Source organism: Giraffa tippelskirchi, chromosome 7 (genome assembly GCF_054371585.1).
Source record: "Giraffa tippelskirchi isolate mGirTip1 chromosome 7, T2T-mGirTip1v1.2.pri, whole genome shotgun sequence".
Lineage (NCBI taxonomy): Eukaryota > Metazoa > Chordata > Mammalia > Artiodactyla > Giraffidae > Giraffa > Giraffa tippelskirchi.
In genome coordinates this window covers 132,484,552-132,500,226 of record NC_137281.1, presented here as the reverse complement: position 1 = coordinate 132,500,226, position 15,675 = coordinate 132,484,552, and the positions used below count along the sequence as shown (strand labels likewise).

General features: G+C 40.6%; 1 protein-coding gene across 11 annotated transcripts in view; it reads left to right on the top strand.

Annotated features, from left to right (window-relative positions):
* The first annotated feature begins 222 nt into the window (after positions 1 to 222).
* Positions 223 to 15,675, top strand: part of CCDC175 (coiled-coil domain containing 175) — a 72,225-nt gene continuing 56,772 nt past the window's right edge. For 4 of the 11 annotated variants that reach the window (XM_081509691.1, XM_081509692.1, XM_081509693.1 and 1 more), the window contains exons 1-5: positions 223 to 419; positions 2,371 to 2,541; positions 4,257 to 4,368; positions 8,667 to 8,802; positions 11,079 to 11,307. In XM_081509691.1, the coding sequence (XP_081365817.1) occupies positions 2,404 to 2,541; positions 4,257 to 4,368; positions 8,667 to 8,802; positions 11,079 to 11,307 (615 nt within the window). In that variant the 5' untranslated portion in view covers positions 223 to 419; positions 2,371 to 2,403. Of the gene's footprint in view, positions 1,490 to 2,370; positions 2,742 to 4,256; positions 4,369 to 7,912; positions 8,803 to 11,078; positions 11,308 to 15,675 lie in introns of all 11 variants that reach the window. The other 7 variants (XM_081509687.1, XM_081509689.1, XM_081509694.1 and 4 more) reach the window with 5 other exon arrangements.

The window sequence follows — 15,675 nt, the reverse complement described above, 5'->3', positions numbered from 1 at the left end:
CCCGGTCCGTGAGAAGCACACAAGTGTTGAGCTACAAGGCCTGAACTAGGGAAACGGAAATGCAAAGAGGAAATGACGGCTAAAAAGGGTCTCATAGCTACAGGATCCCTTAATTATTGTGGATAAAGTTAGAGAAACTGGCTAGGCACCCACCCCAGGGGAGAGCCACGAGCTGGCGCACTGCCTCGGCGTCCTCGTTGCCTGTAGCAACCGGCAGTCCTTGCCTCTGGCCTGGTCGACGATGAGCAAGAGCCGTAAGATAGCTCTGAGCTCCTGGTCCCCGGAGCTGGGGTTAGCCAGCGAGAAAGCGCTGCCGGTGGCCGCTGTCTCCACTGGCCCCTCCCTGGAATTATGTACCTTCCCCTCCACACTGGGCTCCTCGGTCGCGACTGCCGCTCTTGAGCAGCTCCTTGTTGTGGGTGAGCGGCCCGTGGGCTCTCGGAGGGACATCTTCTCGGAAGTGGTGCTTACATAGCGTGAAGCGGAAACCCTAGAGGGAACCTTCTCCAGCTCCTTGTGGGAGAGAAGGGCGACAGAGTGGGACCAGGGCTCAGCTCACACTAGTAGCTGGTGACAAATCCCAGACAAATCCTGAACTCCCAGGCTATTGCCATTTCCTTGTAATTAGAATGCCCAACTGCATTTAAGCTATGTATTTAATTTCAGTTTGTCTCTTTCTTGCTTTTTCTTAGCAAGTTAACTTTCTCCAACACTTAGTCATGGCAAACTGGAGAATTTAACAGGTAAATCAGAAAGGGAGTGTTCAAGAAGCTCCTGTTGCCTAAGGCAAGGAACTGTGCATTAGGCACAAATACTTTTTCTGCTAACAATTTCTGGACCGTCAGAAAATGTCATAGGAGAAAGCTTCATTATGCTTTCTTGCCCCGAGTGTGAGTTATAAAATATGTAGCTATTCAGTCCATTTGCAAGTGGGAACACGCTTGTACTCATTCATTCCATAGAAGAATTGAAAGGAGATAATGAAGGACAGGAAGTCTGGCGTGCTGCAGTCCATGGGGTCACAAAGATTCAGACATGACTTAGCAACTGAACAACAGCAACAGCAAGCCAAGCATGCCTGTCCCTCTCTAACACACACTTGCTTGGAACCTCAGGAACTGATTTTCACTCGGTTTGAGAACTTAGTCCATTAAGAGAATCCAAGTTCCCTGGAACGGAGGGCAGAAAATAGCATTTCTTCTGGGAGGTGAGGATGGACACTCAGGGCATGGACTCTGGAGTCACACCCCTTGTGTCTGAATCCAGACTCAATCAGTGATAGGCTCTGTCACCTAAAGCACATCACATAACCTCAAAAGTCTTAGATTTCTCACTTGTGAAATGGGAAGCATCATGGAGTTATAAGAATCAATTGAGATAATACAAACATGTGAAAAATTAAGCCTATCAAACTCATGCCGCTCATGAGGATGCAGGCCTGGAATCTGTTTAGACAGAATCTGTATAATGCAATGGTGACAGAGCCAAGGTGAGTGGAGTTTCCTCTGTTGTCTCTCTTCTTCCTTTTTTCTTTTCCTTCTCCTCTGTCTGCATGTATCTTATCTTCCTTACTTTTGCAAACATTTTCCAAACCTCTCTTCTCATGTGTTTTCATCTTACAATATATGAGAGAAAGGTGATATCTTTCATATGGCAGCGAATGAAAGGGGTTAAAAACTCTTATCTGACTCACACCTACCAGTTTCACAAATATTTACTCTCACCCCATGATCAAAATACTGGCACAGAAGTGAAAATGACATGATGGATTTTTAAAGAATTAAGTGGTTTTTTATAAAAAATATTACATTTAGGATATATATATATATATATATATATACACACACATGAGATGAGGAGGGGATGGCAAGCCACTCCAGTACTCTTGCCTGGAGAATCCCCATGGATGGAGGAGCCTGGCAGGCTACAGTCCATGGGGTCGCAAAGAGTCAGACATGACTAAAGTGACTCAGTAGCAGCAGCAGCATAGGTATACATACAAATATATATACGAAGACTTTCTTAAGCCCACATTATGGGCATGTTATATTTATCCCTTTCATAAAATATTTATTGAATTATTGAATTGTTTGTCCTATACTATACAGATTCCTTCTTTCTACCGTGAGTTATACAAAGGTGGAAACTTAAGAGGAGATTGGCCTCAAGAAACATGAAGTATATCCCTAAATTTGTACACTGTAAAATAAGAAATAATAAGTACAAAAGAAATTCATATTATTTACTATAAAAATTAAGAGTTAGAAGATGTAATTTTCAACTGATTAAGCATTTGAGCTGGACCTCTAAGGGTTAAATAGGATTTGGATAGATAAGTAAGAGATCTTAATTTTCTGATTTTTTTTTTAGAACAATCACTGCAAAGTGACTATTTTAAATGCAATGAAGAAGCTAAGAACTTTCTTAAGGACGTTGCTATCGCTGTTAAGAAATTGGTATTGTATTACCTATAAGAGCTACTTTTTCAATCTTCCACTTATTTCTTCATCAAACTTTAATTTAGCACCAATTCTGTTCAAGGTACTTCAGTAGATGAATAAGGAAAATATTTGCCCTGAATGAAAATTTCTCTCAGTTTACTAACATTTGCACCAGTGTGGATCAGCCGTGGATTGCTGCCCAGTTTCCCAGGCAGAGCACTGAGTTAAGGACCTGTGCTATGCAGGAGGGCAAGACTGCTCAAGAGAAGAGACCCTGGTGATAACAGAGCTCAGTTAAGAGTGAGTCACGTGCCATGAATATGTGAACATTCCTTAAAACCAGCAAACAACCTCTGGGATAAACTGCATGCATAGTGCCAATTTTCCCAAGTCTCTATAAGCAATTCCTCACAAAACTGGTGAAAGATTATTCAGGACTTACTCCATTAACATAGACAGTGCTTTTCAATGAAAGCAAACAGGTTCTCTTTCAGTTATGCTAACTTGGCCCCATCAAAGTAATATTTAAAGACTTTCCTTTTGAAGTGTCACAACCATGTCTCTCTATTTGGCCCTGGCCCTGGATGATATTTCAGAAAGGTGACATCCCATTTGATTTAAAAATATTGAGTAAGGATCTCCTACATATCAAATATCTAAAAATGTAGAAATATGGCTGTAAAATAAATGAGTCGAGTCTACAGATTGCTGAAAAAAGTTAATCTCATTACTTTATATTTTTATGAAATTATATGTAGTTGTACATGTATACTACAGAATTCGATTTTATAATCCCAGTAAATTAAGTATATATATGTAAACACTGAGAGTTTGTGTGCGTGGTACTGCATTGTGATCTTGTGGAAACCTTTTCCTCATTTTGTTCTTTTATTAAAAAGTTAAGTCTTTCTCCAGGATTTGAAAGGTTCAAAGTATTTATTTTGGCTTATTAAAGTATCTAGCATGTCTCCATATACCATATGAGCTGTGAAATCCCTTAAATAGAGATAAATACTCTCATTTTTTACCGTAACATTTTCACTATTATAAAAGCATTATGTGTTTACTCTGGAAAAGTTAGGGAAAAATAGACAAGCAAAAGGAAGAAAGTATAAAAAAACATCATGATCCCACCCTAAAATAATAATAATTAACTCTTTGATAGATGTCTTTCCTATTTTCAGGATATAGATGATGCCTGTATTGAATTTTATTTTTAACCAGAAAAATGATCATACTAAATATACAGTTAGGCAACTTGCTTTTTATTATTCATAAAATATAATGGCAATTTTTCAGATCATAAAGAACTATACCCACTACCACCATTTATTTGAAACAATTTATCTGTTTTTTCCAGTATCAGATTATCAGTTTTTTTAATGTTTGTCCTTTTTTAAAAATAGTCCCATGTGTATATCCCGACCTGACTATTTGTTTGGATTTTTAGGTAGATATAAGAAAACTATCATTCTTTTTATACCTAAGCATGCTTTTACAGTCATTTTCCAGTTTATTAAGGAGATTTTTCTCAATGTCACTCTTTTTTTAGAAGTCTTTCCTAAAAAAGAACACACACACAGCGAAAAAATAATTTCTGAGTAGAAGAAATTAAAAGATAAATGAAGAAAGATACCTTAAAATCTGACTGGAGAACAATTATTTCCCACTTTCTATTCCAAATAAAAATGACAGTAAAAGATGTTTACTGAAAAGCATATTTTGATGTCTGAAAACATTTGTGGGCATTGTTTAGGAAATCAATCTCATTATTTTAACGTCTTAACTTTTTAAATATGTAATTTACATTTTCAGGAAGAAATGAGAAAGTCCACAATAGATCTTCTGGAAATTGAAAGCATGGAACTCAGCAGATTATATTTTCTATTGGAAACTCTTCCCACTAGTGTTAGCAGAGAATTAGAAGGTACTTTGAGTTTACTAACTGTAGAAATTTAGTTTATCATATAAGACAATAATCTAGTACTTGTAACAAGATGAGTTGAATAGTTATTCCATATCAAAAAATAGCCAGGGAAGAGTATATAAGACACATACAGTGAGATCCATAATATGTTTCCCTTTTAAGTGGAATAACATATATGACTTGAATTTATATAATTATTATAAATAGACTAAAGGCAATATTTATCCTTTTGTGACTGGCTTTTTTCACTTGGCATGCCTTTAAGGGTAATTCATGTTGTAGCATATGCCAGAATTTATTTTAAGGATGAATAGTATTCCATTGTATGTATATACCATGGTTTGTTTATCCATTCATCCATCAATGGACCCTTGCATTATTTCCATTTTTTAGCTATTGTAAATAATGTAGTTAAAAAATAATAACAATAACAATTATAATAATAAATAACAGTGCTGTTACAAATGTGTGTTTATATCTATTGTATCAGGTGTGCAAATATCTATTCAAGTCTCTCCTTCCAACTCTTTTGGGTAGAAATGCAAAAGGGAATTGCTGGATTGTATGGTAATACAGTAATTTTGTGTTTAATTTTTCAAGAAGCTGTCATATTGTTTTCCACAGTGACTGCACCATTTTACCTTCCTTTGCACAATGCAAAAGCATTCCAATTTTTCTACATTCTTGCCAGCACTTGCTATTTTCTGTTTTTGTTTTGGTTTAAATAACAGCCACCCTACTGGATAAGAACTGCTATCTCTTGTGGTTTTGATTTGCACTTCCCTAATGATTAGTGATGTTGAGCATCTTTTCATGTGCTTATTGGCCATTGGTATATCTTCTTTGGAGAAATGTCTGTTCATTTCCTTTGCCCATGTCTTAATTAGGTTATTTGCTTCATTGTTGTTGAGCTGTGGGAATTCTTTATACATTCAGCATGTTAACCCCTTTTCAGGTGTATAATTTGCAAGGATTTTGTCCCATTCCGTGGGCTACTTTATCACTCTTGTTGATAATAACTTTTGATACACAAAGGTTTTTAATTTTGACATAGTGCAGTTTATCTATATTTTCACTTGTTGCCTGTGCTTTTGGTATCGTATCCAAGAAATCATGGCTAAATCCAATGTTATGAAGAGTTCACCTATGTTTTCTTCTAAGCATTTTATAGTTTTAGCTCTTAAATTTAGGCCTTTAATCCATAGTGAGTTGAATTTTGTATTTGTTGTAAGATCAGACTCCAACTTTTTTTTTCAGCTGCCAGGAGTGTTGGCTGAAGCTCATAGCTCAGTTCTTCTGTAGGAACTGTCCTTGACAAAAGAGAAAGGCTTCACTCCAGGTTACAGCCCTCCCCTAGTGCTGCCCACATTCAGTGACTGGTCACCAGGGGAGCACAAAGGTCTGCCTCCCTTGGTCACTGTAGAATAACTCTGAAGTGTCACTACAGCTTCAAAACTCATTATCATTTAAACCCTCCACCCTTCTGCAACCCTGATCTCCTCAGAGGAGATGTACCCCACCTCTACACAAATTTAAAAATTTGTTTTCTAGGGAGCCCAACCTAAAACAGTAGTCTAAATAAACTAAAAAAAAAAAAAAATAAGATTTTTAAAGTAGCTGTTCCAGTTATCCATTTATTGCCTTGCAGCTGCGAATCTACCTTCATTGTCTGCTCTGTTATAAAGGAGTTGGGTCCTATAAGTTTCTCCCTTTGCCAGCAGGCCCGGTGTTCAGCTTTGTTAGTACAGAGCACTGGAGGGACCCTGGGGGAAAGGGGGTTCTCTTCGTGTTCCAGTGTGCTCAGCTTGGCCAGCTCTTGCAGTGCAGGTAACTTCTCCCAGCAGCGTGCAGCAGCCCTCGGTGCCCAGAAGCTCCCATCCATATGCCTCGGGCAGCTTCATGGTGGATTGCTACCAGTGCAGCACCTCCCTGTGAAGCTTCTCTGGCACTGTTGGCAGTGAGTTCTGAAGTATAGCAATTCCCTGTGGACAGGTCTCCCCAGTGCCCCCAGAAGCCATATTTCTAGTAAGTTCTTCCAACCCAGCATTTCATGAAGTTCTTTGCCATCCAGGGATCCAAGCCCTTTCCAGGGAGGTCTGGATCTCGGGACGGAGGTGCTGCTTCCTAGAAGGCACTCTATCTCAGCCTTCGGGGTAGTGCTGCTCCTTGTGCTGGGTCTGGCTGAATTCTTTAGAGTCCTGTTTGTGCGTGCTGTGCTCAGTTGCTTCAGTCATGTCTGACTCTGCAACCCCGTGGACTGTAGCCCGCTCGGCTCCCCTGTCCGTGGGATTCTCCAGGCACGAATGCTGGAGTGGTTGCCATGCCCTCCTCCAGGAGGTCTTCCTGATCCAGGGATTGAACCCACGCTCTTCACTGGCAGATGGGTTCTTTAGCACTAGCGCCACCTTACTTTCTTACTATTCATTCTCTCATTACTCTTAATTCTCTGAAGTGAGGTGAAGTGAAAGTCACTCAGTCATGTCCTACTCTTTGCGACCCCATGGACCGTAGTCCATGGAATTCTCCAGGCCAGAATACTGGAGTGGGTAGCCTTTCCCTTCTCCAGGGTATCTTCCCAACCCAGGGATCAAACCCAGGTCTCCTGCATTGCAGGCAGATTCTTTACCAACCGAGCTAATTCTCTGATACAGTTAATAATTCCTGATGTTAAATTTTCCCTGTTCGATATGAGATTTCTATCTCCCAATTAGACTCTGAATGATATAGTCAGTTATGAAACAATATGCTCAGTGTTAGTCTAGTTTGACAGGGAAAATCCAACAAACTCCTACATGCAGATAAAAAATAAAACTTAAAAGAATCTGTGCTCAAGACAGAATTAAGAATGTTTTTGTTTTATTTTCTTTTGTTGCTTTTTTTTTTTTGTACTGTCCAGTTACTTTTATAAGCAAGACAAATATTTTAGAAGGGAAAAGAAATACTGTGCTAGTTTATAAGGTCTTTGATACACTTGAAATACTTAACCAAATAAATTTAATTGGCCTTGTATTGTAAAGCGTTTCAACTCAAAAGTATGATCCTTGGATCAGTAGCATCAACCTCACCTGGGAGCTTGTTACAAAAATGCAGAATCTCTAAGTCCTCCTCAGACCTACTATATCAAATTCTGTATTTCAACAATACCCCCAGGTGGTGCATATGCATATTCAAGACATAAAGTTTGAGAAGCCCTACTACACTGAGCAGTTTAACTTATAACCTATGAAAAAAATAATCTAGTTCTCTCAGAGAAGCTACCAGTTTGGAATTTGTTGCATAGATATGGATAGCCCAATACTCATTTTTAAACAACAGTGTTCAAAAATTCATGCATTTTCACCATCTATCTCTCAAGCACTGAGGTGATCCTTTGAAGTCTTCTGTGATTTAAGCCTTTTGTGATTACACAGATATGTTATTTATCAATGGATAATTTAGTTTTTTAACACACTGGCTTCCCCAGAAAGCAGAGCCAGAAGCAGTGGCTTTTGCACTATTATTTATTTATTTATTTTTAATTTCAATACTCTATTTATTTATTTAGCTGCTCCAGATCTTAGTTGTGGCACTCAGGATCTTCGATCTTCATTGTGGCATTGAGGATCTTTTTTACTTTCTGCATGCGGGATCTAGTTCCCTGACCATGATGGAACCAGGCCCCCTGCATTGGGAGCATGGAGTCTTAGCCACTAGACCACCAGGGAAGTCCCTGCACTATTATTTTATTAGGACATACAGTCCAGGTGGATGAGAGTGGGATAAGGAACCACAGCAGGAAGAAGGGAGAGCTAATATGGAGGCAATATGATACTGACTACTGGTGACAGCAACTAGTTAAGTGTGAGAATATGCCCCCAGGACACAGTGGTACCCCTTCTCAGGAATATCCAGGCAGTCCACTGGTGCATGCTTGCCACATTTCCCAAATTTTGCATTACACATACATGGGGGGTGTGAGTCTGAAGATGTCCCATAGTAGAGGTGACAGGTAAGTCCTAGATAGCTGAGAAGTGGATAGGACAGGCAGGAATCAGGAGCTGTCAGACTGCACCAGTCTAAAGATGTGCAGCGCTCATAGAAAGCTGGTCACTGACCATAGCAGCAGCTGAAATTAGGGATATAATTGGTAGGTGAGATTGAGAGGGTCCAAAGGGGTGAGGGAGAGGTGTCTGATCCAGAACATACTTAGAAGAATATTTCAAAGAAAGACATAATTTGTTTATGACTTGAAAGGTCAGTATCTACAATTATGCAGTTTCTCAAATAACTGAGTAACATTTCTTCCACTTACTTTTAAGAATGTGTCAGGGATGCTCGCAGAGTGAATCTTGTTGAGATAAGTGACCTACACACAAAAATTACAATGATAAATGATGAAATAGAGTTTCTGAAGAAGAAAATACTCCATCTGCAAACAGATAATACAGCTCTAGGGTAGGTATTTTTGCTTGTTTGTTTGTTTGAAGGAGTCAAGGTCTCGGGATAAAGTGAGAAATTTTTCCTAAGGGATTTGTCCTCTGGTCTGATCTTCCCTGTAGCTCAGTCGATAAAGAATCTGCCTGCAAGGCAGGAGACCTGGATTCAATTCCTGGGTCAGGAAGATCCCTTGAAGAAGGAAATGGCAACCCATTCCAGTATTCTTGCCTTGGAAAATCCTAATAGAGGAGCCTGGCAGGCTGGAGTCCATGGGGTCACACAGAATCAGACACAAATTATCAACTGAACCACCTCTGCACTGGTGCAGGGCCAGTTGAGAGGTAGAGATAACTTGTAGAAGATGACTGGGCTGATGAGGGGTGTGTAATAGCTGCAGAGAGCTGGGAAGAGAGCAGAAAATCTTCTACCACCATAGCCAGGAGACTGTAGGATTTCAGAGGGAATTCAGCTTCCCACAGCAACTACACACAACTTACTATGTGTAAGTCACGCACTGCCTTGCACCCCACCTCCAAAGGTAGAAACACAGTGACTTTCATTTCATTTTTAGTAAAATTAAGTTTACAAACCTCAACCACCAAAGCAAGAAATCTTACTGGGTATTGTGTTGCAAGTATAATATCAAACCAGGTATACTGTAGCTAGATTAGTTCTTTAAAGACATTCAGGTATAGTCTACTGGAGAGCTGAGGATGGGATTGGTCCTAGATATTTATTACCTGCAATTAAATGGAAGCTGACACCTATTCCATCTGTAAAATGAAGATTTCAAATCTTGACTTACCGAGTCCATGAAGGAAGAGATATTCTGAAAGAAAAAACAGTAAAATCCTGAAGAATATCTCAGTTCTATGAGTAAATTTGAAAGAGTAATGTATAAATGTCAGACTTCCAGTTTGTGAGAGTAAGAAATACTCAAAGAGCCCTCATTATAGTGAAAAAATCTTCTTGGGAAGGTTAAATATTCAGAAAGTTGCTTTGGTGCAAAAAATATCAAAGCATCAGGAATTAGGTGGGGTCTCAAGGCCCAGGGACAGTTCCTTGGAACACCTATTTTGGAAGATGCTCCATGAAAAAGAAAGGTCATGATCACATAAGTCTAAGAAAGGCTGCATACACTAGCTCCTCTTGGAGATTCACAGTGCATATTTATCATGGTGCATGCTAGCCACAATCACCGGAGACCACAGACTATCAATTTCTAAACTACTAACAAGGAAGCTAATGTCCAGGCTGGAATACTCATATCAATTGTCAAGCATCATCACACCTCTGTGGACCAATGATTCTCAAACTTGAGTGTACATTAGCATCACCTGGAATGCTTGTTAAAACACAAATTACTGGGACCTCCACCGCAGATTTCTGATTCAGTAGGTCTAGGGAATGGGGGCGGAGAAGGCAATGGCACCCTACTCTAGTACTCTTGCCTGGAAAATCCCATGGACGGAGGAGCCTGGTAGGCTACAGTCCATGGGGTCGCTAAGAGTCAGACATGACTGAGCAACTACACTTTCACTTTTCCCTTTCATGCACTGGAGAAGGAAATGGCAACTCACTCCAGTATTCTTGCCTGGAGAATCCCAGGAACGGCGGAGCCTGGTGGACTGCCATCTGTGGGGTCGCACAGAGTCGGACATGACTGAAGCGACTTAGCACCAGCACCAGGGAATGGGGGCAAGAATTTCCATTTTTAACAAGTTCCTAGATGCTGCTGCTGGTCCTGACCACACTTTGAGAATCACTTCCCTAGAGAAATCTTCATGGAAAGCCAAATTGCTGTCCTTCAAAGGGGGATTAGGTTTCTCGTGGACATTCTATGCAGGGCAATGGCATCAGAAGGTGACTGGAAGAGTAGTGTGATGTTTATCTGTCTTTGGCTACACTATGTATCTCACGATGATAAGGTAGTTATGGTAAAGTTACATATCAAACCTTTTGTCCAGCGAGATTCCCCTCTCCTGTTCCAAACGGTGTTTGAATCATTGTAAGCTTTAAACCAAAATATCCCATAGTAACTACCTGGTATATGAAGATGGCTGGTGTGAGGCAGGACCCCAAGACACTTTGGCAGTGATAAACAGTTTCAAGATTGATACTGTGTTTCCTTCTGTCCTTCATCTCAACCAAGTTTAGGCCATCACAAATACAACTCTAAAATAAGTATCCCTTAAGTTTCCCTCTTTATGGTGGTTCATCTCATCAAACAGACTTTAAATTTCTTTCTGGAAAAAGCTATTCTTTTTATGCCAAGAAGGATTCTTTTTCTCTAGTGAAAGGCAAGAGGAGCTAGCGAGGCATTATGGAAAGGTGGTTCTGTCACTCAACCATGCAATGAAAGAAAAAGCCAATGCCGCTATTTACATCAATGAGACTTCTACCAAAATTAACTCGGAGAAGAAAGAACTAGAATTACAAAAAACATATATTCAAGAAGTAGAGGAGCAAATAGAAAGAGAAAGAGCAGAATATTTGAAGAAAAAGGAAAAATTAAATCAAGAGGTAAGTGGTATGATTTTTTTTTAAAATAGAGAATTGTACAGAAGTGAAGCAGGATATGAGAAATGATGTATTTGTCCTTGAAGATAGCAAGCGTTCCCATGGTATCTTCTGCAGGAATAGAGCAGAGGCTCCAGGACACTGGAGCCCGTGGGCGGAGATGTTTGATTTGAACCAGCATTTCAGTTCACGGGAAAGAATACGAGTGACAATGATGGCAACACTGGGGCAGCCCCCTTGCTTATATGCAGTCCTATAGGAAGTAGGATTTGCTTCTCTGTCATTTGGTTGTCTTTGACAGTTCTGAGGTCCTTTCTGTAGATAGGATCAGTGAGTTCAGCTCTGCTGGAACTGATGCCAAAACTTGGCCTCTATGCACTGTCACCTAATTGAATCTTGGAAACAGAGTTTTGGGTGAAGTAGAAAAGAATAGCTTTATTGCTTTGCCAACAAAAGGTAACCACAGTGGGCTAATGTCCTCAAAATTATGTGTTCTAAGCCAGTGAGGAGGGAGTCCTATAGTCAAGGGAAGGATTGCAGACAAGGATCAGGGTGCACATGGGGTCTGTATTCCTTCAATCCAGAGGTCACCTGGCCTGGCATCAGGTGGTCTTGTGATGGCATCAGGTGGTCTTGTGATGGCTTCTGTGATTCTCAAGGTTATTGAACTGTGACCTTCTCTCTGAAATGAAAAATGCTTCAACAAGTAGTTAATTAACATCTTTACTTGATGAGGACTCCAGTTCTGCTTAAGAGCTCAAAGATATTGTTATGTACATCCCTTGAGGAGGAATTACATCCTTACCTCAAGTCTACACTATTGTTTCCTGACTGCTCCTCCCTTGTTTCTGCATCTCCTCCCTTCCTTGATACCACAACTGTTTGAACTGCCCTTTGGAACCCAGGGAAGGTCATGGAAGCTGTTGAGTTCATTTCAGTTCAGTCCCTCACTTGTGTCCAACTGTTTGTGACCCCATGGACTGCAGCACGCCAGGCTTCCTTGTCCCTCACCAACTCCCGAAGCTTGCTCAAACTCATGTCCATCGAGTCAGTGATGCCATCCAAATATCTCATTCTCTTTCTATTCTTCTCCTGCCTTCAATCATTCCTAGCATCAGGGTCTTTTCCAATGAGTTGGTTCTTAGCATCAGGTGGCCAAAGGATTGGAGCTTCAGCTTCAGCATCAGTTCAGTTGAGTTCAGTCACTCAGTCATGTCTGACTCTTGGTGACCCCATGGACTGCTGCATACCAGGCCTCCCTGTCCATCACCAACTTCCAGAGTTTACTCAAACTCATGTTGATTGAGTCAGTGATGCCATCCAAACATCTCATCTTCTGTCCTCCCCTTCTCCTCCCACCTTCAATCTTTCTCAGCATAAGTGTCTTTTCAAATGAGTCAGTTCTTCGCATCAGGTGGCCAAAATATTGGAGTTTCAGCTTCAGCATCAGTCCTTTCAAAGAATATTCAGGACTAATTTCCTTTAAGATGGACTGGTTGGATCTCCTTGCAGTCCAAGGGACTCTCAAGAGTTCTCCAACACCACAAATCAAAAGCATCAATTCTTCAGCACTCAGCTTTCCTTATACTCCAACTCTCACATCCATACATGACCACTGGAAAAACCATAGCCTTGATTAGATGGACCTTTTTTGGCAAAGTAATGTCTCTGCTTTTTAATATGCTGTCTCAGTTCAGTTCAGTTCAGTCGCTCAGTCCTGTCCGACTCTTTGCAACCCGATGAGTTGCAGCACACCAGGCCTCTCTGTCCATCACCAACTCCCGGAGTCCACCCAAACACATGTCCATCGAGTCAGTGATGCCATCCAACCATCTCATCCTCTGTCGTCCCCTTCTCCTCCTACCCCCAATCATACCCAGCATTAGGGTCTTTTCCAATGAGTCAACTCTTCGCGTGAGGTGGCCAAAGTATTGGAGTTTCAGCTTCAACATCAGTCCTTCCAATGAACACCCAGGATTGATCTTCTTTAGGATGGATTGATTGGATCTCCTTGCAGTCCAAGGGACTCTCAAGAGTCATCTCCAACACCACAGTTCAAAAGCAACAATTCTGTGGCACTCAGCTTTCTTCACCATCCAACTCTCACATCCATACATGACCACTGGAAAAACCATAGCCTTGACTAGATGAACTTTTGTTGGCAAAGTAATGTCTCTGCTTATATGCTAAATATGCTATCTAGGTTGACCATAACCTTCCTTCCAAGGAGTAAGCGTCTTTTAATTTCATGGCTGCAATCACCATCAGCAGTGATTTTGGAGCCCAAAAAAATAAAGTCTGACACTGTTTCAACTGTTTCCCCATCTATTTGCCGTGAAGTGATGGGACCAGATGCCATGATCTTAGTTTTCTGAACGTTGAGCTTTAAGCCAACTTTTTCACTCTCCTCTTTCACCTTCATCAAGAGGCTCTTTAGTTCTTCTTCACTTTCTGCCATAAGGGTGGTGTCATCTGCATATCTGAGGTTATTGATATTTCTCCCGGCAATCTTGATTCCAGCTTGTGTTTCTTCCAGCCCAGTGTTTCTCACGATGTAGTCTGCATATAAGTTAAATAAGCAGGGTGACGATATACAGCCTTGACGTACTCCTTTTCCTATTTGGAACCAGTCTTTTGTTCCATGTCCAGTTCTAACTGTTGCTTCCTGACCTGCATACAGGTCTCTCAAGAGACAGGTCAAATGGTCTGGTATTCCCATCTCTTTCAGAATTTTCCACAGTTTATTGTGATCCACAGAGTCAAAGGCTTTGGCATAGTCAATAAAACAGAAATAGATGTTTTCCTGGAACTCTCTTGCTTTCTCGATGATCCAGCAGATGTTGGCAATTTGATCTCTGGTTCCTCTGCCTTTGCTAAACCCAGCTTGAATATCTGGAAGTTCATGGTTCATGTATTGCTGAAGCCTGGCTTGGAGAATTTTGAGCATTACTTTACTAGCATGTGAGATGAGTGCAATTGTGCGGTAGTTTGAGCATTCTTTGACATTGCCCTTCTTTGGGATTGGAATGAAAACTGACCTTTTCCAGTCCTGTGGCCACTGCTGAGTTTTCCAAATTTGCTGGCATATCGAGTGCAGCACTTTCACAGCATCATCTTTCAGGATTTGAAATAGCTCAACTGGAATTCCATCACCTCCACTAGCTTTGTTCGTAGTGATGCTTTCTAAGGCCCACTTGACTTCACATTCCAGGATGTCTGGCTCTAGGTGAGTGATCACACCATTGTGATTATCTGGGTCGTGAAGATCTTTTTTGTACAGTTCTTCTGTGTATTCTTGCTGCCTCTTCTTAATATCTTCTGCTTCTGTTAGGTCCATACCATTTCTGTCCTTTATTGAGCCCATCTTTGCATGAAATGTTCCCTTGGTATCTCTAATTTTCTTGAAGAGATCTCTAGTTTTTCCCATTCTATTGTTTTCCTCTATTTCTTTGCATTGATCACTGAAGAAGGCTTTCTTATCTCTCCTTGCTAGTCTTTGGAATTCTGCATTCAGATGGATATATCTTTCTTTTTCTCCTTTGCCTTTAGCTTCTCTTCTTTTCTCAGCTATTTCTAAGGCCTCCTCAGACAACCATTTTGCCTTTTTCCATTTCTTTTCCTTGGGGATGGTCTTGATCACTGCCTCCTGTACAGTGTCACAAACCTCCGTCCATTGTTCTTCAGGCACTCTGTCTGTCAGATCTAATCCCTTGAACCTTTTTGTTACTTCCACTGTATAATTGTAAGGGATTTGCTTTAGGTCATACCTGAATGCTCTAGTAGTTTTCCCTACTTTCTTCAATTTCAGTCTGAATTTGGCAATAAGGAGTTCATGATCTGAGCCACAGTCAGCTCCCAGTATTGTTTTTGCTTACTGTATAGAGCTTCTCCATCTTTGGCTGCAAAGAATATAATCAATCTGATTTTGGTATTGACCATCTGGTGATGTTCATGTGTAGAGTCTTCTCTTGTATTGTTGGAAGAGAGTGTTTGCTATGACCAGTGCATTCTCTCAGCAAAACTCTTTCAGCCTTTGCCCTGCTTCATTCTGTACTACAAGGCGAAATTTGCCTTGATACTCCAGATATTTCTTGACTTCATACTTTTGCATCCCAGTCCCCTATAATGAAAAGGATATCTTTTTTGGGTGTTAGTTCTAGAAGGTCTTGTAGGTCTTCATAAAACCATTCGACTTCAGCTTCTTCAGCATTACTGGTCGGGGCATAGATTTGGATTACTGTGACATTGATTGGTTTGCCTTGGAAATGAACAGAGATCATCCTGCCATTTTTGAGATTGCATCCCAAATACTGTATTTCAGACTCTTTTGTTGACTATGGTGACAACTCCATTTCTTCTAAGAGATTTTTG